This window comes from Tursiops truncatus, chromosome 8, assembly GCF_011762595.2.
Source record: "Tursiops truncatus isolate mTurTru1 chromosome 8, mTurTru1.mat.Y, whole genome shotgun sequence".
In the NCBI taxonomy this organism is placed as follows: domain Eukaryota; kingdom Metazoa; phylum Chordata; class Mammalia; order Artiodactyla; family Delphinidae; genus Tursiops; species Tursiops truncatus.
Window position 1 is genome coordinate 26,718,124 of NC_047041.1, and position 24,644 is coordinate 26,742,767.

Below are 24,644 nucleotides of genomic sequence, written 5' to 3' on the forward strand. Positions count from 1 at the left end.
CCTTTTCCTCTATTTGTGAGTGTGTATGTGTATGCTTCTGTGTGAGATTTTGTCTGTAAAACTTTGCTTTCACCATTTGCCCTAGGGTTCTATCCTACCGTTTTTTTTTAAAATTTTTTCTTAATAATTATTTTTTATTTTAATAACGTTATTTTATTTTATCTTACTTTATTTTCTTTTCTTTTACGTTCTTTCTTTTTTTCTTTCTTTCTACTTTTTCTCCCTTTTATGCTGAGCCGTGTGGATGAAAGGCTCATGTTGTTGCAACCAGGAGTCTGTGCTGTGCCTCTGAGGTGGGAGAGCCAAATTCAGGACACTGGTCCACAAGACAACTCCCAGCTCCACGTAATATCAAATGGTGAAAATCTCCCAGAGATCTCCATCTCAACACTGACACCCAGCTTCACTCAATGACCAGCAAGCTACAGTGCTGGACACTCTATGCCAAACAACTAGCAAGACAGGAACACAACCCCACCCATTAGCAGAGAGGCTGCCTAAAAACATAATAAATCCACAGACACCCCGAAACACACCACCAGATGTGGACCTGCCCACCAGAAAGACAAGATCCAGCCTCATCCACCAGAACACAGGCACTAGTCCCCTCCACCGGAAACCTACACAACACACTGAACAAACTTTAGCCACTGAGGAAAGACATCAAAAACAACAGAACTACGAACCTGCAGCCTGTAAAAAGGAGACCCCAAACACAGTAAGATAAGCAAATGAGAAGACAGAAAAACACATAGCAGATGAAGGAGAAAGATAAAAACCCACCAGACATAACAAAAGAAGAGGAAATAGGCAGTCTACTTGAAAAGAATTCAGAATAATGATAGTAAAGATGATCCAAAATCTTGGAAATAGAATAGAGAAATGTAAGAAACATTTAACAAGGACCTAAAGAACTAAAATGAAACAAGCAATGATGAACAAGACAATAAATGAAATTTAAAATGCTCTAGAAGGGATCAATAGCAGAATAACTGAGGCAGAAAAACGGATAAGTGACCTGGAAGATAAAATAGTAGAAATAACTACTGCAGAGCAGAATAAAGAAAAAAGAATGAAAATAATTGAGGACAGTCTCAGAGAACTGTGGGACAATATTAAATGCACCAATATTCGAATTATAGGGGTTCCAGAAGAAGAAGAGAAAAAGAAAGGGACTGAGAAATATTTGAAGATTATAGTTGAAAACTTCCCTAATATGGGAAAGGAAATAGTTAATCAACTCCAGGAAGCACAGAGAGTCCCATACAGGATAAATCCAAGGAAAAACACTGCCAAGACACATATTAATCAAACTGTCAAAAATTAAATACAAAGAAAATATATTAAAAGCAGCAAGGGAAAAACAACAAATAACTCACAAGGGAATCCCCATAAGGTTAACAGCTGATCTTTCAGCAGAAACTCTGCAAGCCAGAAGGGACTGGCAGGACATATTTAAAGTGATGAAGGAAAAAATCTACAACCAAGATTACTCTACCCAGCAAGGATCTCATTCAGATTTGATGGAGAAATTAAAATCTTTACAGACAAGCAAAAGCTGAGAGAGTTCAGCACCACAAAAACAGCTTTACAACAAATGTTAAAGGGTCTTCTCTAGTCAAGAAACACAAGACAAGGAAAAGATCTACAATGACAAACCAAAACAATTAAGAAAATGGGAATAGGAACATACATATCGATAACTGCCTTAAATGTAAATGGATTGACTGCTCCCACCAAAAGACACAGAGTGGCTGAATGGATCAAAAACAAGACCAATATATATGCTGTCTACAAGAGACCCACTCAGACCTAGAAATACAACAGACTGAAAGTAAGGGGGTGGAAAAAGATATTCCATGCACATGGAAACCAAAGGAAAGCTGGAGGAGCAAATCTCATATCAGACAAAATAGACTTTAAAATAAAGCCTATGAGAAGAGACAAAGAAGGACACCAAATAATGATCAAGGGATCGATCCAAGAAGAAGATATAACAATTGTAAATATTTAAACACCCAAAATAGGAGCACCTCAATACATAAGGCAAAAACTAACAGCCATAAAAGGGGAAATTGACAGTAACACATACATAGTAGGGGACTTTAACACCCCACTTTCACCCATGGACAGATCATCCAAAATGAAAATAAATAAGGAAACACAAGCTTTAACTGATACATTCAACAAGATGGACTTAATTGATATTTATAGGACACTCCATCCAAAAACAACAGAATACACATTTTTCTCAAGTGCTCATGGAATATTCTCCAGGATAGATCATATCTTGGGTCACAAATCAAGCCTTGGCAAATTTAAGAAAATTGAAATTGTATCAAGTATCTTTTCTGACCACAATGCCATGAGACTAGATATCAATTACAGGAAAAGATCTGTAAAAAATACAAACACATGGAGGCTAAACAATACACTACTTGATAATGAAGTGACCACTGAAGAAATCAAAGAGGAAATAAAAAAAATACCTAGAAACAAATGACAATGGAGACAAAACGACCCAAAACCTATGGGATGCAGCAAAAGCAGTTTTAAGGGGGAAGTTTATAGCAATACAAGCCCATCTTAAGAAGCAGGAAACATCTCAAATAAACAACCTAACCTTGCACCTCAAGCAATTAGAGAAAGAAGAACAAAAAAACCCCAAAGCTACCAGAAGGAAAGAAATCATAAAAATCAGATCAGAAATAAATGAAAAAGAAATGAAGGAAACAATAGCAAAGATCAATAAAACTAAAAGCTGGTTCGCTGAGAAGATAAACAAAATAGATAAACCACTAGCCAGACTCATCAAGAAAAAAAGGGAGAAGACTCAAATCAATAGTATTAGAAATGAAAAAGGAGAGGTAACAACTGACACTGCAGAAATAAAAGAGATCATGAGAGATTACTACAAGCAACTCTATGCCAATAAAACGGACAATCTGGAAGAAATGGACAAATTCTTAGAAATGCACAACCTGCCAAGACTGAATCAGGAAGAAATAGAAAATATGAACAGACCAATCACAAGCATTGAAATTGAAACTGTGATTAAAAATCTTCCAACAAGAAAAGCCCAGGACCAGATGGCTTCACAGGCGAATTCTATCAAACATTTAGAGAAGAGCTAACACCTATCCTTCTCAAACTCTTCCAAAATATAGCAGAGGGAGGAACACTCCCAAACTCCTTCTACGAGGCCACCATCACCTTGATACCAAAACCAGACAAGGATGTCACAAAGAAAGAAAACTACAGGCCAATATCACTGATGATCATAGATGCAAAAATCCTCAACAAAATACTAGCAAACAGAATCCAACAGCACATTAAAAGGACCATACACCATGATCAAGTGGGGTTTATTCCAGGAATGCAAGGATTCTTCAATATATGCAAATCTATCAATGTGATAAACCATATTAACAAATTGAAGGAGAAAAAACATATGATCATCTCAACAGATGCAGAGAAAGCTTTTGACAAAATTCAACACCTATTTATGATAAAAACCCTGCAGAAAGTAGGCATAGAGGGAACTTTCCTCAACCTAATAAAGGCCATATATGACAAACCCACAGCAAACATCATCCTCAATGGTGAAAAACTGAAAGCATTTCCACACGATCAGGAACAAGACAAGGTTGCCCACTCTCACCACTCTTATTCAACAGAGTTTTGGAAGTTTTAGCCACAGCACTCAGAGAAGAAAAGGAAGTAAAAGGAATCCAAATTGGATAACAGGAAGTAAAACTGTCACTGTTTGCAGATGACATGATACTATACATACAGAATCCTAAAGATGCTACCGGAAAACTACTAAAGCTTATCAATGGATTTGGTAAAGTAGCAGGATAAAAAATTAATGCACAGAAATCTCTGGCATTTCTATACACTAATAATGAAAAATCTGAAAGTGAAATCAAGAAACCACTCCCATTTACCACTGCAGCAAAAATAATAAAATATCTAGGAATAAACCTACCTAAGGAGACAAAAGACCTGTATGCAGCAAATTATAAGACACTGATGAAAGAAATTAAAGATGATACAAATAGATGGAGAGGTATACCATGTTCTTGGATTCTTGGAAGAATCAACATTGTGTAAATGACTCTACTACCCAAAGCAATCTACATATTCAATGCAATACCTATCAAACTACCACTGGCATTTTTCACAGAAATAGAACAAAAAATTTCACAATTTGTATGGAAACACAATAGACCCTGATAACCAAAGCAATCTTGAGAATGAAAAACGGAGCTGGAAGAATCAGGCCCCCAGTCTTCAGACTATTCTACAAAGCTACAGTAATCAAGACAGTATGGTACTGGAACAAAAACAAAAATATAGATCAATGGAACAGGATAGAAAGCCCAGAGATCAACCCACGCACATATGGTCACCTTATCTTTGATAAAGGTGGCAGGAATATACAGTGGAGAAAGGATAGCCTCTTCAATAAGTGGTGTTGGGAAAACTGGACAGGTACATGTAAAAGTATGAGATTATAACACTCCTTAACACCATACACAAAAATAATCTCAAAATGGATTAAAGACCTAAATATAAGGCCAGATACTCTCAAACTCTTAGAGGAAAACAGGCAGAACACTCTATGACATAAATCACAGCAAGATCCTTTTTGATCCACCTCCTAGAGAAATGGAAATAAAAACAAAAATAAACAAATGGGACCTAATGAAACTTCAAAGCTTTTGCACAGCAAAGGCAACATAAACAAGACCAAAAGACAACCCTCAGAATGGGAGAAAATATTTTCAAATGAAGCAACTGACAAAAGATTAATCTCCAAAATTTACAAGACTTCATGCAGCTCAATAACAAAAAACAAAAAACCCAATCCAAAAATGGTCAGAATACCTAAACAGACATTTCCTGAGAGAAGATATAGAGATTGCCAACAAACACATGAAAGAATGCTCAACATCATTAATCATTAGAGAAATGCAAATCAAAACTACAATGAGATATTATGTCACACTAGTCAGAATGGCCATCATCAAAAAATCTAGAAACAATAAATGCTGGAGAGGGTGTGGAGAAAAGGGAACACTCTTGCACTGCTGATGGGAATGTGAATTGGTACAGTCTCTATGGAGAACAGTATGGAAGTTCCTTAAAAAACTACAAATAGAACTACCATATGACCCAGCAATCCCACTACTGGGCATATACCCTGGGGAAACCATAATTCAAAAAGAGTCATGTGCCAAAATGTTCATTGCAGCTCTGTTTACAACAGCCAGGAGATGGAAACAACCTAAGTGTCCATCATGGGATGAATGGATAAAGAAGATGTGGCACGTATATACAATGGAAAATTACTCAGCCATAAAAAGAAGTGAAATTGATTTATTTGTAGTGAGGTGGATGGACCTAGAGTCTGTCATACAGAGTGAAGTAAATCAGAAAGAGAAAGACAAATACCATATGCTAACACATATATATGGAATCTAAGAAAAAAAATTGTAATGAAGAATCTAGGGGTAAGATGGGAATAAAGACACAGACCTACTAGAGAATGGAGTTGAGGATATGGGGAGGAGAAAGGGTAAGCTGTGACAAGGTGAGAGAGTGACATGGACATATATACACTACCAAACATAAAATAAATAGCTAGTGGGAAGCAGACACATAGCACAGGGAGATCAGCTCGGTGCATTCTGAACACCTGGATGGGTGGGATAGGGAAGTTGGGAGGGAGGGAGATGCAAGAGGGAGGAGATATGGGTACATATGTATATGTATAACTGATTCACTTTGTTATGAAGCAGAAACTAAGACACCATTGTAAAGCGATTATACTCCAATAAAGATGTAAAAAAAAAAAAAGAATACTCCCTAACACCATACACAAAAATAAACTCAAAATGCATTAGAGACCTAAATGTAAGACCAGACACTTAAACTCTTAGAGGAAAACTTAGGAAGAACACTCTGACATAAATCACAGGAAGATCTTTTTTGATCCATATCCTAGAGTAATGGAAATGAAAAGAAAAATGAACAAATGGGAGCTATAGAAACTTAAAGGCTTTTGCACAGCAAAGGAAAGTACAAACAAGATGAAAAGACAGCCCTCAGAATGGGATAAATATTTGCAAATGAATCAATGGACAAAGGATTAATCTCTAAAATATATAAACACCTCATGCAGCTCAATATTAATAAAACAAACAACCCAATCGAAAAATGGGCAGAAGACCTAAATAGACATTTCTCCAAAGAAGACACATAGTTGGCCAAGATGCACATGAAAAGCTGCTCAAAATCACTAATTATTATAGTAATGCAAATCAAAACTACACTGAGGTATCACCTCACACCAATTAGAATGGGCATCATTAGAAAATCTACAAACATTAAATTCTGGAGAGGGTGTGGAGAAAAGGGAACCCCCTTGTATTGTTGGTTGGAATGTAAATTGATACAGCCTCTATGGAGAACTCTATGGAGGTTCCTTAATATAACTAAAAGTAGAATTACTATATGACCCAGCAATCCCAATACTGGGCATATACCCAGAGAAAACCATAATTCAAAAAGACACACATACTCCAATGTTCATTGCAGCAGTATTTACAATAGCCAGGACATGGAAGCAACCTAAATGCACATTGACAGATGAATGGATAAAGAAGATATGGTACATATATACAATGGAATATTACTCATCCAGAAAAAGGAACGAAATTGAGTCATTTGTAGAGATGTGGATGGATCTAGTGACTGTCATACAGAGTGAAGTGTCAGAAAGAGAAAAACAAATATTGTATATTAACACATATATGTGGAACCTAGAAAAATGGTACAGATCAACCAGTTTGTAGGGCAGAAATTGAGACACAGATGTAGAGAACAACTGTATAGACATCAAGGGGGGACGTGGCGGGGGTAGGTGGTGGTTGTAGTGTGATGAATTGGGAGATTGGGATTGACATATATACACTAATATGTATGAAATGGATAACTAATAAGAACCTGCTATATAAAAAAATAAAATAAAATTCAAAAATAAATAAATAACTAAATAAATATAAAAATAAAAAAAGAAAAATAGTGGTGAGAGAAGACATCCTCATGTTAAATGAAAAACTTTCAGCTTTTCAACATTAGATATGATGTTAGATGTGGGCTTGTCATACATGGCCTTTTTTATAGTGCAGTATGTTCCTTCTATACTCAGGTTCTTGAGATTTTTTTATCATGAAATGATGTGAATTATGTCAAAAGCTTTTTCTGCCTCTATTGAGATGATCATATGATTTTTATTCTTTTTGTAATGTGGTGCCATCACATTGGTCAATTCGCTGATATCAAACCATCCTTGCATCTCTGGGCAAATCCCTCTTGATCTTGATATGATCTTCGTTCCATCCTTTTAATGTACTGTTTAATTTGGTTTGTTAATATTTTGTAGAGGATTTTGCATCTATGTTCAACAATCAGTCTGAAATTTACTTTTTTTGTAGTGTCATTGTCTGGCTTTGGTATCAGTGTAATGTTGGCCTTGAAAGTAAATTTGGAAGTGTTCTCTCTGCTTCTATTTATTGGAATAATTTTAAAAGTTTTGGTAATTATTCTTGTTTAAAGGTTTGGTAGAAATTATCCATGAAGCCATATGGTCCTTGACTTTTTTGTGGAGGAGTGATTTGGTTACTGATTCAAACTACTCTCTTGTTATTGGTTAGTTCAGATTTTCCTTTTAATTATAATTCATGCTTGATATGTTTTATGCTTCTAGGTATTTATTCGTTTCTTCTAGGGTATATAATTTGTCAGTATTATTGTTCATAGTAGTTTCTTATGATCTTTAGTATTTCTGTGGTATTAGCTGCAATTGATCTTCTTACCTTTATGATTTTTAAAAGTTTTCTTTTTCCTTTGTCTAGTTAAAGATTTGTCAATTTTGTTTATCTTTTAAAACTACCTTCATCGATATTTTCTATTGTCTTTTTAGTCTCTATTTCATTTATCTCCACTTTGATCTTTGTTATTTCCTTCCCTCACCTAAATTTGAGCTTAGTTTTTTCTCATTTTTCTAGTTCCTTGAGGTATAAAGTTCTTTATTTGATTTCTCTATTTTTATTTAATGTTGGCATCTATTTCTATAAACTTCCCTTTTAGAACTGCTTTAGGTGTATTCTATATGTTCTGGCATGGTATGTTTCCATTTCCAATTGCATTTGTCTCAAGGTACTTTTTTATTTCACTCTTGATTTCTTTTGACCCAATGGTTGTCAGGAGCCTTTGGCTAATCTCCACATATTTGTAGATTCTCCAGTTTTTTTCTTGTAATTAATTTCTAGTTTCACACCACTGTGGTCATGTGGATGCATGTCCCATTGGCTTTTGGACCTAGGTGTTTTTGAGGGGCTCTCTCTTGAGTGGCAGCCTTAAAAACTGAGGTGTTAAACATGTGGTCCAAGTCCTTTGCTCTTCATGTAGAAGCTGAGGGTTGGGGATTCCCTTCCAATTGTATGGCACTATGCTGGGAGTAGTGTTTATGGAAAGAGTGTGCCTCACCCTTTCCAACCCATTTCTGTGTGGGTGTTTGCTCAGCTGCCTGATGTGTAGGAGTCATTCAGCTAGTTTCTGGATTTTTCTCAGAGGAATTGCTCTGTATGTGTGTCTGTGGAAGGAAGGGAGTTTAGGAGCTTCCCTTGTCTCCATCATAATCCCTCCAACTAAATCAGTCTTTTCTACTTCATATGTTGTTACTTAGTCGTTATATAGATGACTTGAATGTGATGCCATCTACTAGGGCTGTTTAATACAGGCTGTTATACCCATTAGGATATTATAACTATTAATTCTTTTAATTTTGTATTGGTTTGTCAATGTCAGCAATTCCGTTCTGGCATGATAATCTGTAACATATTGTCTTTTTTTTTCCTTCTGAATTCCATTGTTTGGAAAGAATAGATGGTATTAAAACCTTCTATTTGCTAGAGTCTCCTTGTATAATGTCATTGTGACATTATAAGTCACATCAATAAATGTCTCTCTTTTTCTCTTATGGTGATTAATATCAGGATATATTTGCTTTAAGATTTATAGTTTTATAAAATATTTTGAAACATCCAGACTACAGGCCTACTAAAAGCAATGGAAAAAACAAGTAAAAATTTCTCAGTATTTTCATGATAATATTAAGTAACAAAATTATACTTTATTCAAGAAACACAATACAATAAAACTTTAGAGTTTACTGATGTATTTTAATATCTCAACTCCATAGTGAAACCTAGTTCACTAAAGACTTAAAATTCCTGTCTCAAAGTATGATGGCCCACTTGCCACATGAAAAGAGTGGATGAATATGAATCTGTTTTGCAGCATTTTGTTCTTTCCATGCTTTGAGTGCAAGATGCTCACCAAAGAAATATGTGGTGGGAAAAGAGGAAAAGGAGAACACATTCTTAACTTCTCTAGGATAAACCACTTTTGAGATCAAGCCCTTAGGGAAGATATGATACTGCCCTTTTTATCAGGGTACTCTGATAAATCAAGGAGAATGGCCCTCTGCATGGTCAGTTTTCCCCCGCACTTGCAAAGTTAACAAGAAATACTTGAGCCTTGCCAAGAAATCTAAAAGGACTTGACTTACACCTTTAAGAATTTTATACTAATGCCTGTATGTTGTACAAACAATAAACATCTATATATATGTGAAAAGTTGACAGTATTAAAATAATTTGGATTACTCCCAACAAAAGACTTTCTTAAATAGCCATTTCAAACTTGTTTTTCATAAAATTAAAAAACATGGGTCATCAATTTTAATCATTCTTGTAATACATCTAAGTATTGACAATCTTCATCCATAGAGTAGCACATTTATCATTCACACAGACAAAAGGCCATTATCTAATTTGCCAAGTAATATCATAGTAAAACAAACATTATAATTAGCTTTAAAGGTCACTATGGCAGATATCAAGCTTATCTGCACCAAAATATATTGAATTAGAAATATGATCACTGTGATTAATGAAATACAATTGTTTTAAAGGAAAGACAAGAAAAATTTAACAAAATTTTTCCACCATTTGAGCTACCACCTCCTCCCCTTTAGTGTGCAGTGTGCATCTGCATTATACATTAATATATTACCTAGATTCTCTTAGAAGACCCAGGAATGCCCACTCACAAAAAAAAAGAAAGAAAGAAAGAAAGAAAAAGAAGCAATTTCCTACTGGCACCAGCAAGCTAACTACTTAGGAGATTAGGAGATAACATTCCTCTCTCAATCCTGTAAGGGGTCACAATGACCCACTATTGCCTTGTTGGACTATGTAAACTGTCAATATGTTACTTTGATTCATAACCCTTTATCTCAAAAAATTATGTTTTGACCTCTAAGTTGTGCAGAAAATCTCATTGCTTTGACCTCTAATGGGCAGAACAGTCCTCAGAGCTTTCTGAAAGACTAACTAGCAGGTTATAATCCTCAGGTAGGCCTAAATAAAATTTTCCATTTCTTTCTTAGATTGACCATTAATTTTTTTGTGGACACATAAGAGTACTATCCTATGTGTTATAAAAAGCTTAGTAAGTAATACAGTTTAATAATAGAGCACTATTTCAAGGCACAGTTAACATAATCTTGAATGTCTGAGCAATTCTTATGAAAAATAGAAAATAAAGAGTTCTTACCAAGTTTGCAATGATATAATGGTAGCCTTTAACATGCTTTCCAACACTCACAATCTGTGAAGATATAAGGAAATATGAGAAAACCAATTTAACTTTACTGAATGATCATATTTTTAAAAACAGAATTTTAACTATTCTAGCATAATGCCATGTGGAAACATGTTGAGAAAATGATATCGTTTCTCTTATGAAAGTGATTTATCCTAATTATAAGAAATTCATAAGCCACACTAAAAATTAAGTGGTTGAAGTAAAAAAAAAACAAAAACCCTGTAATTTCAATCCCACTGTATAAATGACCAATCATTTCATTATATCTTGTTCAGAAAACTACTATGCTATAATCCCCTCAAAGAGAATGACAATGTTATGAGACAAACCAATAGTTTACATATATTTCTAAAAAAGAATACTTTAACATAAGAAAGAAAATTATTTTCGTTCAAAGAATTTAGATGTACTTAATTTATTGATGATTTATAAGAATTCATGATAGACTGTTAGGTGCCTCAACTGGTGAGAATCATTTTCTATGAGTAGATTGGATCGTTGTCCTGAAAAGCAGGTAAGATTTTTCTAGGCAAAATCTCTGTTTTTAGATACCTCTGATACCTCTGATACAGAATACCTAGGTAATTCTCACTTTCCTATGGATATAGCAATATTTTATTATGATAAAAAGAATAAGGACAGGGGACCTTGAAGATGGCGGAAGAGTAAGACGCGGAGATCACCTTCCTCCCCACAGATACACCAGAAATACATCTACACGTGGAACAACTCCTACAGAACACCTACTGAACGGTGGCAGAAGACCTCAGACCTCCCAAAAGGCAAGAAACTTCCCACGTACCTGGGTAGGGCAAAAGAAAAAAAAAGAAAAAACAGAGACAAAAGAATAGGGACGGCACCTGCACCAGTGGGAGGGAGCTGTGAAGGAGGAAAAGTTTCCACACACTAGGAAGCCCCTTCGCGGGCGGAGACTGCGGGGGGCGGAGGGGGGAGCTTCGAGCCGCGGAGGAGTGCACAGCAATAGGTGCGGAGGGCAAAGCGGGGAGATTCCCGCACAGAGGATCGGTGCCGACCGGCACTCACCAGCCCGAAAGGCTTGTCTGCTCACCCGCCGGGGCGGGCGGGGCTGCGAGCTGAGGCCGGAGCGCAGGGAGAGGACTGGGGTTGGCGGCTTGAACATAGCCTGAAGGGGTTAGTGCACCACGGCTAGCTGGGAGGGAGTCCGGAGAAAAGTCTGCACCTGCCGAAGAGGCAAGAGACTTTTTCTTCCCTCTTTGTTTCCTGGTGCGTGAGGAGAGGGGTTTAAGAACGCTGCTTAAAGGAGCTCCAGAGACGGGCGCGAGCCGCGGCTAAAAGCGCGAACCCCAGAGACGGGCGCGAGCCGCGGCTAAAAGCGCGGACCCCAGAGACGGGCGCGAGCCGCGGCTGAAAGCGCGGACCCCAGAGACGGGCGCGAGCCGCGGCTGAAAGCGCGGACCCCAGAGACGGGCGGGAGACGATAAGGCTGCTGCTGCCGCCACCGAGGGGCCTGTGTGCGAGCACAGGTCACTCTCCACACCGCTCTTCCGCGGATCCTGTGCAGCCCGCCACTGCCAGGTTCCCGGGATCCAGGGACAACTTCCCCGGGAGAACGCACAGCGGGCCTCAGGCTGGTGCAAAGTCACGCCGGCCTTTGCCGCCGCAGGCCCGCCCCGCACGCCGTGCCCCTCCCGCCCCGCCGGCCTGAGTGCGCCAGAGCCCCCGAATCAGCGGCTCTTTTAACCCCGCCCTGTCTGGGCAAAAAACAGACGCCCTCCAGCGACCTACACGCAGTGGCAGGGCCAAATCCAAAGCTGAGCCCCTGGAAGCTGTGAGAACAAAGAAGAGAAAGGGAAATCTCTCCCAGCAGCCTCAGAAGCAGCGGATTAAAGCTCCACAATCAACTTGATATACCCTGCATCTGTGGAATACCTGAATAAACAACCAATCATCCCAAATTAAGGAAGTAGACTTTAGGAGCAAGACCTATGATTTTTTTCCCTTTTCCTCTTTTTGTGAATGTATATGTGTATACTTCTGTGTGAGATCTTGTCTGTATAGTCTTGCTTCCACCATTTGTCCTAGGGTTCTATCCGTCCATGGTTTTTTTTTAAAATGTTTTTTCTTAATAATCAATTTTAATTTTAATAATGTTATTATACTTTACTTTCTTTCTTTCTTTCTTTCTTTCTTTCTTTCTTTCTTTCTTTCTTTGCTTCCTTCCTTCCCTCCTTTAGACAACGAATCATCCCAAATTGAGGAGGTGGTCTCTGACAGCAAGATTTATGATTTTTCCCCATTTACCTCATTTAGTGAGGGTGTATGTGTATGCTTCTGTGTAAGATTTTGTCTGTATAGCTTTGCTTCCAACATTTGTCCTAAGGTTCTATCTGTCCCTTTTTTTTTTTTAAATAAGAATTTTTTAATTCAATAATTTTATTATACTTTATTTTATTTTTACTGTATCTTCTTTCTTTCTGTCTTTTTTCCTTCTTTCTCTCCTTCCTTCCTTCCTCCCTCCCTCCCTCCCTCCTTTCTTTCCTTCTTGCCTTCTTTGCTTCTTTCTTTCTTTCTTCCTTCCTTCCTTCCCTCCTCCTTTCCTTCTTTCTTTCCTCATACTTCTGCTAATTCCCTCTACTTTTTCTCCCTTTTATTCTGAGCCGTGTGGATGAAAAGCTCTTGGTGCTCCAGCCAGGAGTCAGGGCTCTGCCTCTGAGGTAGGAGAGCCAACTTCAGGACACTGGTCAACAAGAGACCTCCCAGCTCCACATAATATCAAACGGCGAAAATCTCCCAGAGACCTCCATCTTAACACCAGCACCCAGCTTCACTCAACGACCAGCAAGCTACAGTGCTGGACAACCTATGCCAAACAACTAGCAAGACAGGAACACAACCCCACCCATTAGCAGAGAGGCTGCCTAAAATAATAATAAGGCCACAGACACCCCAAACACACCACCAGACGTGAACCTGCCCACTAGAGAGACAAGATCCAGCCTCATCCACCACAACACAGGCACTAGTCCCCTCCACCAGGAAACCTACACAACCCACTGAACCAACCTTAGCCACTGGGGAAAGACATCAAAAACAGCAGAAACTACGAACCTGCAGCCTTCAAAAAGGAGACCCCAAACACAGTAAGATAAGCAAAATGAGAAGACAGAAAAACACACAGCAGATAAAGGAGCAAGATAAAAATGCACCAGACCTAACAAATGAAGAGGAAATAGGCAACTTACCTGAAAAAGAATTCAGAATAATGATAGTAAGGATGATCCGAAATCTTGGAGATAGAATGGACAATAGAATGGACAAAATGCAAGAATCAGTTAACAAGGACCTAGAAGAACTAAAGATGAAACAAGCAACGATGAACAACACAATAAATGAAATTAAAAGTACTCTAGATGGGATCAATAGCAGAATAACTGAGGCAGAAGAACGGATAAGTGACCTGGAAGATAAAATAGTGGAAATAACTACTGCAGAGCAGAATAAAGAAAAAAGAATGAAAAGAACTGAGGACAGTCTCAGAGACCTCTGAGACAACATTAAATGCACCAACATTCGAATTATAGGGGTTCCAGAAGAAGAAGAGAAAAAGAAAGGGACTGAGAAGATATTTGAAGAGATTATAGTTGAAAACTTCCCTAATATGGGAAAGGAAATAGTTAATCAAGTCCAGGAAGCACAGAGAGTCCCATACAGGATAAATACAAGGAGAAATACACCAAGACACATATTAATCAAACTGTCAAAACTTAAATACAAAGAAAGCATATTAAAAGCAGCAAGGGAAAAACAACAAATGACACATAAGGGAATCCCCATAAGGTTAACAGCTGATCTCTCAGCAGAAACCCTACAAGCCAGAAGGGAGTGGCAGGACATACTGAAAATGATGAAGGAGAAAAACCTGCAGCCAAGACTACTCTACCCAGCAAGGATCTCATTCAGATTTGATGGAGAAATTAAAACCTTTACAGACAAGCAAAAGCTGAGAGAGTTCAGCACCACCAAACCAGCTTTACAACAAATGCTAAAGGATCTTCTCTAGGCAAGAAACACAAGAGAAGGAAAAGACCTATAATAACGAACCCAAAACAATTTAGAAAATGGGAATAGGAACATACATATCAATAATTACGTTAAATGTAAATGGACTAAATGCTCCCACCAAAAGACACAGATTAACTGAATGGATACAAAAACAAGACCCATATATATGCTGTCTACAAGAGACCCACTTCAGACCTAGAGACACATACAGACTGAAAGTAAGGGGATGGAAAAAGATATTCCATGCAAATGGAAACCAAAAGAAAGCTGGAGTAGCAATTCTCATATCAGACAAAATAGACTTTAAAATAAGGACTATTAAAAGAGACAAAGAAGGACACTACATAATGATCAAGGGATCGATCCAAGAAGAAGATATAACAATTGTAAATATTTATGCACCCAAAATAGGAGCACCTCAATACATAAGGCAAATACTAACAGCCATAAAAGGGGAAATCGACAGTAACACATTCATAGTAGGGGACTTTAACACTCCACTTTCACCTATGGACAGATCATCCAAAATGAAAATAAATAAGGAAACACAAACTTTAAATGATACATTAAACGAGATGGACTTAACTGATATTTATAGAACACTCCATCCAAAAACAACAGAATACACATTTTTCTCAAGCGCTCATGGAACATTCTCCAGGATAGATCATATCTTGGGTCACAAATCAAGCCTTGGTAAATTTAAGAAAATTGAAATTGTATCAAGTATCTTTTCTGACCACAATGCCATGAGACTAGATATCAATTACAGGAAAAGATCTGTAAAAAATACAAACACATGGAGGCTAAACAATACACTACTTGATAATGAAGTGACCACTGAAGAAATCAAAGAGGAAATAAAAAAATACCTAGAAACAAATGACAATGGAGACAAAACGACCCAAAACTTGTGGGATGCAGCAAAAGCAGTTCTAAGGGGGAAGTTTATAGCAATACAAGCCCACCTTAAGAAGCAGGAAACATCTAGAATAAACAACCTAACCTTGCACCTCAAGAAATTAGAGAAAGAAGAACAAAAAAACCCCAAAGCTAGCAGAAGGAAAGAAATCATAAAAATCAGATCAGAAATAAATGAAAAAGAAATGAAGGAAACAATAGCAAAGATCAATAAAACTAAAAGCTGGTTCGCTGAGAAGATAAACAAAATAGATAAACCACTAGCCAGACTCATCAAGAAAAAAAGGGAGAAGACTCAAATCAATAGAATTAGAAATGAAAAAGGAGAGGTAACAACTGACACTGCAGAAATAAAAGAGATCATGAGAGATTACTACAAGCAACTCTATGCCAATAAAATGGACAATCTGGAAGAAATGGACAAATTCTTAGAAATGCACAACCTGCCAAGACTGAATCAGGAAGAAATAGAAAATATGAACAGACCAATCACAAGCACTGAAATTGAAACTGTGATTAAAAATCTTCCAACAAAGAAAAGCCCAGGACCAGATGGCTTCACAGGCGAATTCTATCAAACATTTAGAGAAGAGCTAACACCTATCCTTCTCAAACTCTTCCAAAATATAGCAGAGGGAGGAACACTCCCAAACTCCTTCTACGAGGCCACCATCACCTTGATACCAAAACCAGACAAGGATGTCACAAAGAAAGAAAACTACAGGCCAGTATCACTGATGAACATAGATGCAAAAATCCTCAACAAAATACTAGCAAACAGAATCCAACAGCACATTAAAAGGATCATACACCATGATCAAGTGGGGTTTATTTCAGGAATGCAAGGATTCTTCAATATAGGCAAATCTATCAATGTGATAAACCATATTAACAAATTGAAGAAGAAAAACCACATGATCATCTCAATAGATGCAGAGAAAGCTTTTGACAAAATTCAACACCCATTTATGATAAAAACCCTGCAGAAAGTAGGCATAGAGGGAACTTTCCTCAACATAATAAAGGCCATATATGACAAGCCCATAGCAAACATCATCCTCAATGGTGAAAAACTGAAAGCATTTCCACTAAGATCAGGAACAAGACAAGGTTGCCCACTATCACGTCTCTTATTCAACATAGTTTTGGAAGTTTTAGCCACAGCAATCAGAGAAGAAAAGGAAATAAAAGGAATCCAAATCGGAAAACAAGAAGTAAAACTGTCACTGTTTGCAGATGACATGATACTATACATACAGAATCCTAAAGATGCTACCAGAAAACTACTAGAGCTAATCAATGAATTTGGTAAAGTGGCAGGATACAAAATTAATGCACAGAAATCTCTGGCATTCCTATATACTAATGATGAAAAATCTGAAAGTGAAATCAAGAAAACACTCCTATTTACCATTGCAACAAAAAGAATAAAATATCTAGGAATAAACCTACCTAAGGAGACAAAAGACCTGTATGCAGAAAATTATAAGACACTGATGAAAGAAATTAAAGATGATACAAATAGATGGAGAGATATACCATGTTCTTGGATTGGAAGAATCAACATTGTGAAAATGACTCTACTACCTAAAGCAATCTATAGATTCAATGCAATCCCTATCAAACTACCACTGGTATTTTTCACAGAACTAGAACAAAAAATTTTGCAATTTGTATGGAAACACAAAAGACCCCGAATAGCCAAAGCAATCTTGAGAACGAAAAAAGGAACTGGAGGAATCAGGCTCCCTGACTTCAGACTATACTACAAAGCTACAGTTATCAAGATCAATGGAACAGGATAGAAAGCCCAGAGATAAACCCACGCACATATGGACACCTTATCTTTGATAAAGGTGGCAGGAATGTACAGTGGAGAAAGGACAGCCTCTTCAATAAGTGGTGCTGGGAAAACTGGACAGGTACTTTTAAAAGTATGAGATTAGATCACTCCCTAACACCATACACAAAAATAAGCTCAAAATGGATTAAAGACCTAAATGTAAGGCCAGAAACTATCAAATTCTTAGAGGAAAACATAGGCAGAACACTCTATGACATAAATCACAGCAAGATCCTTTCTGACCCACCTCCTGGAGTAATGGAAATAAAACCAAAAATAAACAAATGGGACCTAATGAAACTTCAAAGCTTTTGCACAGCAAAGGAAACCATAAACAAGACCAAAAGACAACCCTCAGAATGGGAGAAAATATTTGCAAATGAAGCAACCGACAAAGGATTAATCTCCAAAATTTACAAGCAGCTCATGCAGCTCAATACCAAAAAAACAAACAACCCAATCCAAAAATGGGCAGAAGACCTAAATAGACATTTCTCCAAAGAAGATATACAGACTGCCAACAAACACATGAAAGAATGCTCAACATCATTAATCATTAGAGAAATGCAAATCAAAACTACAATGAGATATCATCTCACACCAGTCAGAATGGCCATCATCAAAAAATCTAGAAACAATAAATGCTGGAGAGGGTGTGGAGAAAAGGGAACACTCTTGCACTGCTTGTGGGAATGTGAATTGGTTCAGCCACTATGGAGAACAGTATGGAGGTTCCTTAAAAAGCTACAAATAGAACTACCATATGACCCAGCAATCCCACTACTGGGCATATACCCTGAGAAAACTGAAATTCAAAAAGAGTCATGTACCAAAATGTTCATTGCAGCTCTATTTACAATAGCCCGGAGATGGAAACAACCTAAGTGCCCATCATCGGATGAATGGATAAAGAAGATGTGGCACATATATACAATGGAGTATTACTCAGCCATAAAAAGAAACGAAATGGAGCTATTTGTAATGAGGTGGATAGACCTAGAGTCTGTCATACAGAGTGAAGTAAGTCAGAAAGAAAAGACAAATACCGTATGCTAACACATATATATGGAATTTAAGGAAAAAAAAATGTCATGAAGAACCTAGGGGTAAAGCAGGAATAAAGACGCAGACCTCCTAGAGAACGGACTTGAGGTTATGGGGAGGGGGAAGTGTGAGCTGTGACAGGGCGAGAGAGAGTCATGGACATATACACACTAACAAACGTAGTAAGGTAGATAGCTAGTTGGAAGCAGCCGCATGGCACAGGGATATTGGCTTGGTGCTTTGTGACAGCCTGGAGGGGTGGGATAGGGAGGGTGGGAGAGAGGGAGACGCAAGAGGGAAGAGATATGGGAACATATGTATATGTATAACTGATTCACTTTGTTATAAAGCAGAAACTAACACACCATTGTAAAGCAATTATACCCCAATAAAGATGTTAAAAAAAAAAAAGAATAAGGACAAAACAACATCAAGAGACTTTTCCTTCTGCTACATTAATCTTTCCTATGAATGTTTTTTAGAAATGTTTAGAAAATTAGAAACTAAGAAAGTTTAGAAAAAAGTAATCAGATATTTTAAAAAGTGCAACTTTATTTCCGTACTAGAAATTAAAATTCTTATTTTGTGAAACTGAAAATTTCTTTAATTAGAGAAACTCTAATGACAGTTACTAATGAGCAGCTTTGTAGCCTCATTGGTGTCCTCAAAGGTAACAACACAATATAAGATTTACATATACTTTTATTATTATTTTTTTACGGTACGCAGGTCTCTCACTGTTGTGGCCTCTCCTGTTGCGGAGCACAGGCTCCGGACACGCAGGTTCAGTGGCCATGGATCACGGGCCCAGCCGCTCCGCGGCATGTGGGATCTTCCCAGACCGGGGCACGAATCTGTGTCCCCTGTATCGGCAGGCGGTCTCAACCACTGCGCCATCAGGGAAGCCCTACATATACTTTTTTCATTAAAGAAAAAATTGAGTTATTTTTGGTATTTTAATATCTTCTAAAATAATTCTTTGTAAATTAGTGACTTGTGTATGAAACACAGGAAAAACATTTTATTTTATTATTATTTTTTTCAAGATAGCAGAAGCAGCTTTATTCTGAAGCTTGCATAGCTTTGCACAAATAAAGCATTGGTGATATCTAGTATTTTAAAAGTTGCCGTATGAGTATTACATGTTTAATTAATAAAACAATTCAATTTAATGAAATGTTTAGATAATCCCAGAAATGTTTCAACAGAACTTCAGTCAGAGACATTCACGGTGAGAATTACTGCTAGTAAGTACCAGCTTATTCCAAACAATATTTGTGAACTAGGGAGCTACAATAGGGTTCTCATTTCCATTCTTATTCATGTCCCATAACCACACTTTCATGCAGGTGCAAATTTTATTCCTGAGAGATTGGAGTTAATTTGTGCAATATTGTCACCTTGCAAGCTGCCCAGCACCAGAAACAACCTATCTTATTTATAGCTGAAAAGGAAAACAGCTGGAGGCCAACAGATGCACTAACTGTCACTGTTTACATTCTACTCCACTCCTTGGTTAGTTTTTAACCAGAGCCAAGTTGGCCTCATGTTAACTCCCCCGTTTTATATGCTCACCTGCTCTTCCCCTTCTACCAATCTATTTTTCCCAAGGGGTCCAATCCAGTTTTTGTTTTTTTTAAATTTTTATTGGAGTATAGTTGATTTAAAATGTTGTGTTAATTTCTGCTGTACAGCAAAGGGAATCAGTTATACATATACATGTATCCACTCATTTTTAGATTCTTTTCCCATATAGGTCATTACAGAGTACTGAGAAGAATTCCCTGTGCTATACAGTAAGCCCATACTAGTTATCTATTTTATATATAGTAGTGTGTATATGTCATTCCCAATCTCCCAATTTGTCTCTCTCCCCTTTTTCCCCTCAAGTTTGTTTTTTGATTGGGTTGTTCGTTTTTTTGATATTGAGCTGCATGAGCTGTTTGTATATTTTGGAGTTTAATCCCTTGTCAATTGCTTCATTTGCAAATATTTTCTCCCATTTTGTCGGTTGACTTTTCATTTTGTTTATGGTTTCTTTGTTGTGCAAAAGGTTTAAGTTTAATTAGGTCCCATTTGTTTATTTTTGTTTTTATTTTTATTACGGTAGGAGGTGGATTGAAAAGATCTTGCTGTGATTTATGTCAGAGAGTGTTCTGTCTATGTTTTCCTGCAAGAGTTTTATAGTATCCAACCTTACAATTAGACCTTTAATCTGTTTTGATTTGATTTTTTTTGGTATGGTGTTAGGGAGTGTTCTAATTTCATTCTTTTACATGTGGCTGTCCAGTTTTCCTAGTACCAGTTATTGAAGAGACTGTCTTTTCTCCATTGTATATTCTTGCTTCCTTTGTCATAGATTAGTTGATCATAAGTGTGTGGGTTTATCTCTGGACTTTCTATCCTGTTCCATTGATCTATATTTCTGTTTTTGGACCAATACCATACTGTCTTGATTACTGTAACTTTGTAGTATAGTCTGAAGTCTGGGAGTCTGATTCTTCCAGCTGTGTTTTTCTTTCTCAATATAGCTTTGACTATTCAGGGTCTTTTGTGTTTCCATACAAATTGTAAAATTCTTTGTTCTAGTTCTGTGAAAAATGCCATTGGTAATTTGATAGGGGTTGCATTGAATCTGTAGATTGCTTTGGGTAGTATAGTCACTTTGATAATAACAATTCTTCCAATCCAAGAACATGGTATATCTCTCCATCTGATCTGCTTGTGTCATCTTTGATTTCATTCATCATTATCTTATTGTTTTCTGAGTATCTCCTTAGGTGGGTTTATGCCTAAGTATTTTATTCATTTTGATGCAAGGATAAATAGGATTGTTTCCTTAATTTCTGTTTCTGATCTTTCATTGTTAGTGTATAGGAATGTAAGAGATTTCTGCATATTAATTTTATATCCTGCAACTTTACCAAATTCATTGATGAGTTCCAGTAGTCTTCTGGTGGCATGTTTAGGGTTTTCTATGTACAGTATCAGGTCATCTGCAAACAGTGACTTTACTGTTTTCTTTTACTTTTCTTTTTCTTCTCTGGTTGCCATGGCTAAAACTTCCAAAACTATGTTGAATAATAGTGGTGAGAGTGGGCACCCTTGTATTGTTCCTGATCTTAGAGGAAATGCTTTCAGTTTTTCACCATTGAGAATGATGTTGGCTGTGGGTTTGTTGTATATAGCCTTTATTATGTTAGGTAAGCTCCCTCTGTGCCCACATTCTGGGAAGATTTTATCATAAATGGGTGTTGAATTTTGTCAAAAGCTTTTGCTGCATCTATTGAGATGATCATATGGTTTTTATTCTTCAATTTGTTAATATGGTTTATCACATTGATTGATTTGCATGTACTGAAGAACGCTTATCTCCCTGGGATAAATCCCACTTGATCACAGTGTATGATCCTTTTAATGTGTTGTGGTTTATGTTTGATAGTATTTTATTGAGGAGTTTTGTGTCTATGTTAATCAGTGATATTGGCCTGCAACTTTCTTTTTTTGTGATATCTTTGTCTGGTTTTGGGATCAGGGTGTTTGTGGCCTTATAGAATGAGCTTGGGACTGTTCCTCTCTCCGCAATTTTTGGGAAGAGTTTGAGAAGGATAGGTGTTAACTCTTCTCTAAATCCTTGGTATAATTCACCTTTGAAGCCATCTGGTCCTGGATTTTTGTTGTTGGAAGATTTTTAATCACAGTTTCAATTTCATTATTTGTGATTTGTTCATATTTTCTATTCTTCCTGGTTCAGTCTTAGAAGGTTGTATCTTTCTAAGAATTTGTCCATTTCTTCCAGGTTGTCTATTTTATTGGCATAGAGTTGCTTATAGTAGTCTCTTATGATCCTTTATATTTCTGCAGTGTCAGTTGTAACTTCTCCTTTTTCATTTTTAGTTTTCTTGATTTGAGCCCTTTCCCTTTTTTTCCTGATGAGTCTGGCTAAAGGTTTATCGATTTTGTTTATCTTCTCAAAGAACCAGCTTTTAGTTTCATTGATCTTTGCTATTGTTTTCTTCATTTCTATTTCATTTATTTTTGTTCTGATCTTTATGATTTCTTTCTTTCTACTGATTCTGAGTTTTGTTTGTTCTTCTTGCTCTAGTTGCTTTAGGTGTAAAGTTAGGATGTTTATTTGAGATTCTTCTGAGGCAAGATTCTAGTGGTATAACCTTCCATCTTAGAACTGCTTTTGCTGCATCACATAGGTTTTGGATTGCTGTGTCCCTAGGTCTTTTTTTTTTTTTCATCTTTGATTTCTTCAGTGATCCACTGGTTGTTTATTAACATATTATTTAGCTTCTATGTGTTTGGTTTTTTACATTTTTTTCTGTAATTAATTTCTAATCTCATAGGGTTGTCAGAAAATATGCTTGATATTATTTCAATTTTCTTAAACTTACCAAGGGTTGATTTGAGACCCAAGATGTGATCTATCCATGAGAATGTTCCATGCACAGTTGAGAAGAAAGCGTATTCTGCTGCTTTCTGATGAAGTGTTCTATAAATATCATAGTCTGCCTGTTCTAATGTGTCATTTAAGGCTTTTGTTTCCTTACTGATTTTCTGTCTGGATGATCTGTTCATTGATGAAAGTGGTGTATTAAAGTTCCCCACTATTATTGTGTTTTTGTCAATTTCTCCTTTTATGGCTGTTAGCATTTGCCTTTTATATAAAGGTGCTCCTATGTTGGGTGCATATATATTTACAAATGTTATATCTTCTTCTTGTATTGATCACTTGATCATTATGTAGTGTCCTTCCTTGTCTCTTGTAACAGTCTTTAAGTCTATTTTATCTGATATGAGTATTGCTACTCTAGCTTTCTTTTGATTTCCATGTGCATGGAATACCTTTTTCCAACCCCTCATTTTCAGTCTGTATGCATCCTAGGTCTGAAGTGGGTCTCTTGTAGACAGCATATGTATGGGTCTTGTGGTTTTTTTTATTGGAGTATAATTGCTTTACAATGTTGTGTTAGTTTCTGCTGTACAACATTGTGAATCAGCTATATGTATACATATATTCCCTCACTCTTGGACCTCCTTCCCACCCACCATCCCACCTATGTAGGTCATCACCAAGCTGAGCTCCCTGTGCCATACAGCAGTTTCCTATGGGTCTTGTTTTTGTATGCATTCAGCCAATCTATGTCTTTTGGTTGAAGCACTTAATACATTAATATTTAGGGTAATTATCAATATATATGTATCAATATGTAAGTTCCAATTGCCATTTTCTTCATTGTTTGGGTATTTTTTTTTGTCCCTTCCATGCCTCTTTTGTTCTCTTCTCTTGCAGTTTGATCACCATCATAAGTTCTGTGTTTGGGTTGCTTTTTCCTTTTTTTAATGTGTACCTATTGTACTTTTTTGGTTTCCATTTCCGGTTTGGTTTTGATAAAGTAGTATATATATATATATATATACACACACACACACACACACACACACAAAGTTGTTTTAGGTTGCTGGTCTCTTAATTTCAAATGCATTCCCATTTCCTGCATTTGTACCCTCCTCTTCTTACGGTTGCTTGTTTTAATATCTTATTTGTGTATGGATGATTTCCTTTACCAGTGAGCTTTCCCATTTGTAATTTTCTTGTTTCTCATTGTGGCCTCTTTTTTATCCCTGAACAGAGAGGTTCCTTTAGGATTTGTTGTAAAGCTGTTCTGGTGCTGCTGAATTCTCTTAGCTTTTTCTTATCTGTAAAGTTGTTGATTTTTATGTCATATCTGAATAAGCATCTTGCTGGGTAGAGTATTCTTGGTTGTTGGTTTTTCCCTTTCATCACTTTAAATATATCATGTTACTCCCTTCTGGCCTGCAGAGTTTCTGATGAAAAATCAGCTGATAATATTATGGGAATTCCCTTGTATGTTATTTGTTGCTTTTCCCTTGTTGCTTTTAATATTTTTTCTTTGTATTTAATTTTTGTTAGTTTGATTAATATATGTCTTGGCATGTCTCTCCTTGAGTTTATCCTGTATGGGACTCTCTGTGCTTCCTTGAGTTGGGTGAATATTTCCTTTTCCATGTTAGGGAAGTT

General features: G+C 36.9%; 1 protein-coding gene across 1 annotated transcript in view; it reads right to left on the bottom strand.

Moving 5' to 3' along the window:
* Positions 1 to 24,644, bottom strand: part of GRIA4 (glutamate ionotropic receptor AMPA type subunit 4) — a 516,704-nt gene that overhangs the window by 133,004 nt on the left and 359,056 nt on the right. Inside the window, exon 6 of the mRNA XM_019948657.3 lies at positions 10,690 to 10,743. Coding sequence (XP_019804216.1) covers positions 10,690 to 10,743 — 54 coding nt within the window. The remainder of the gene's footprint in view (positions 1 to 10,689; positions 10,744 to 24,644) is intronic.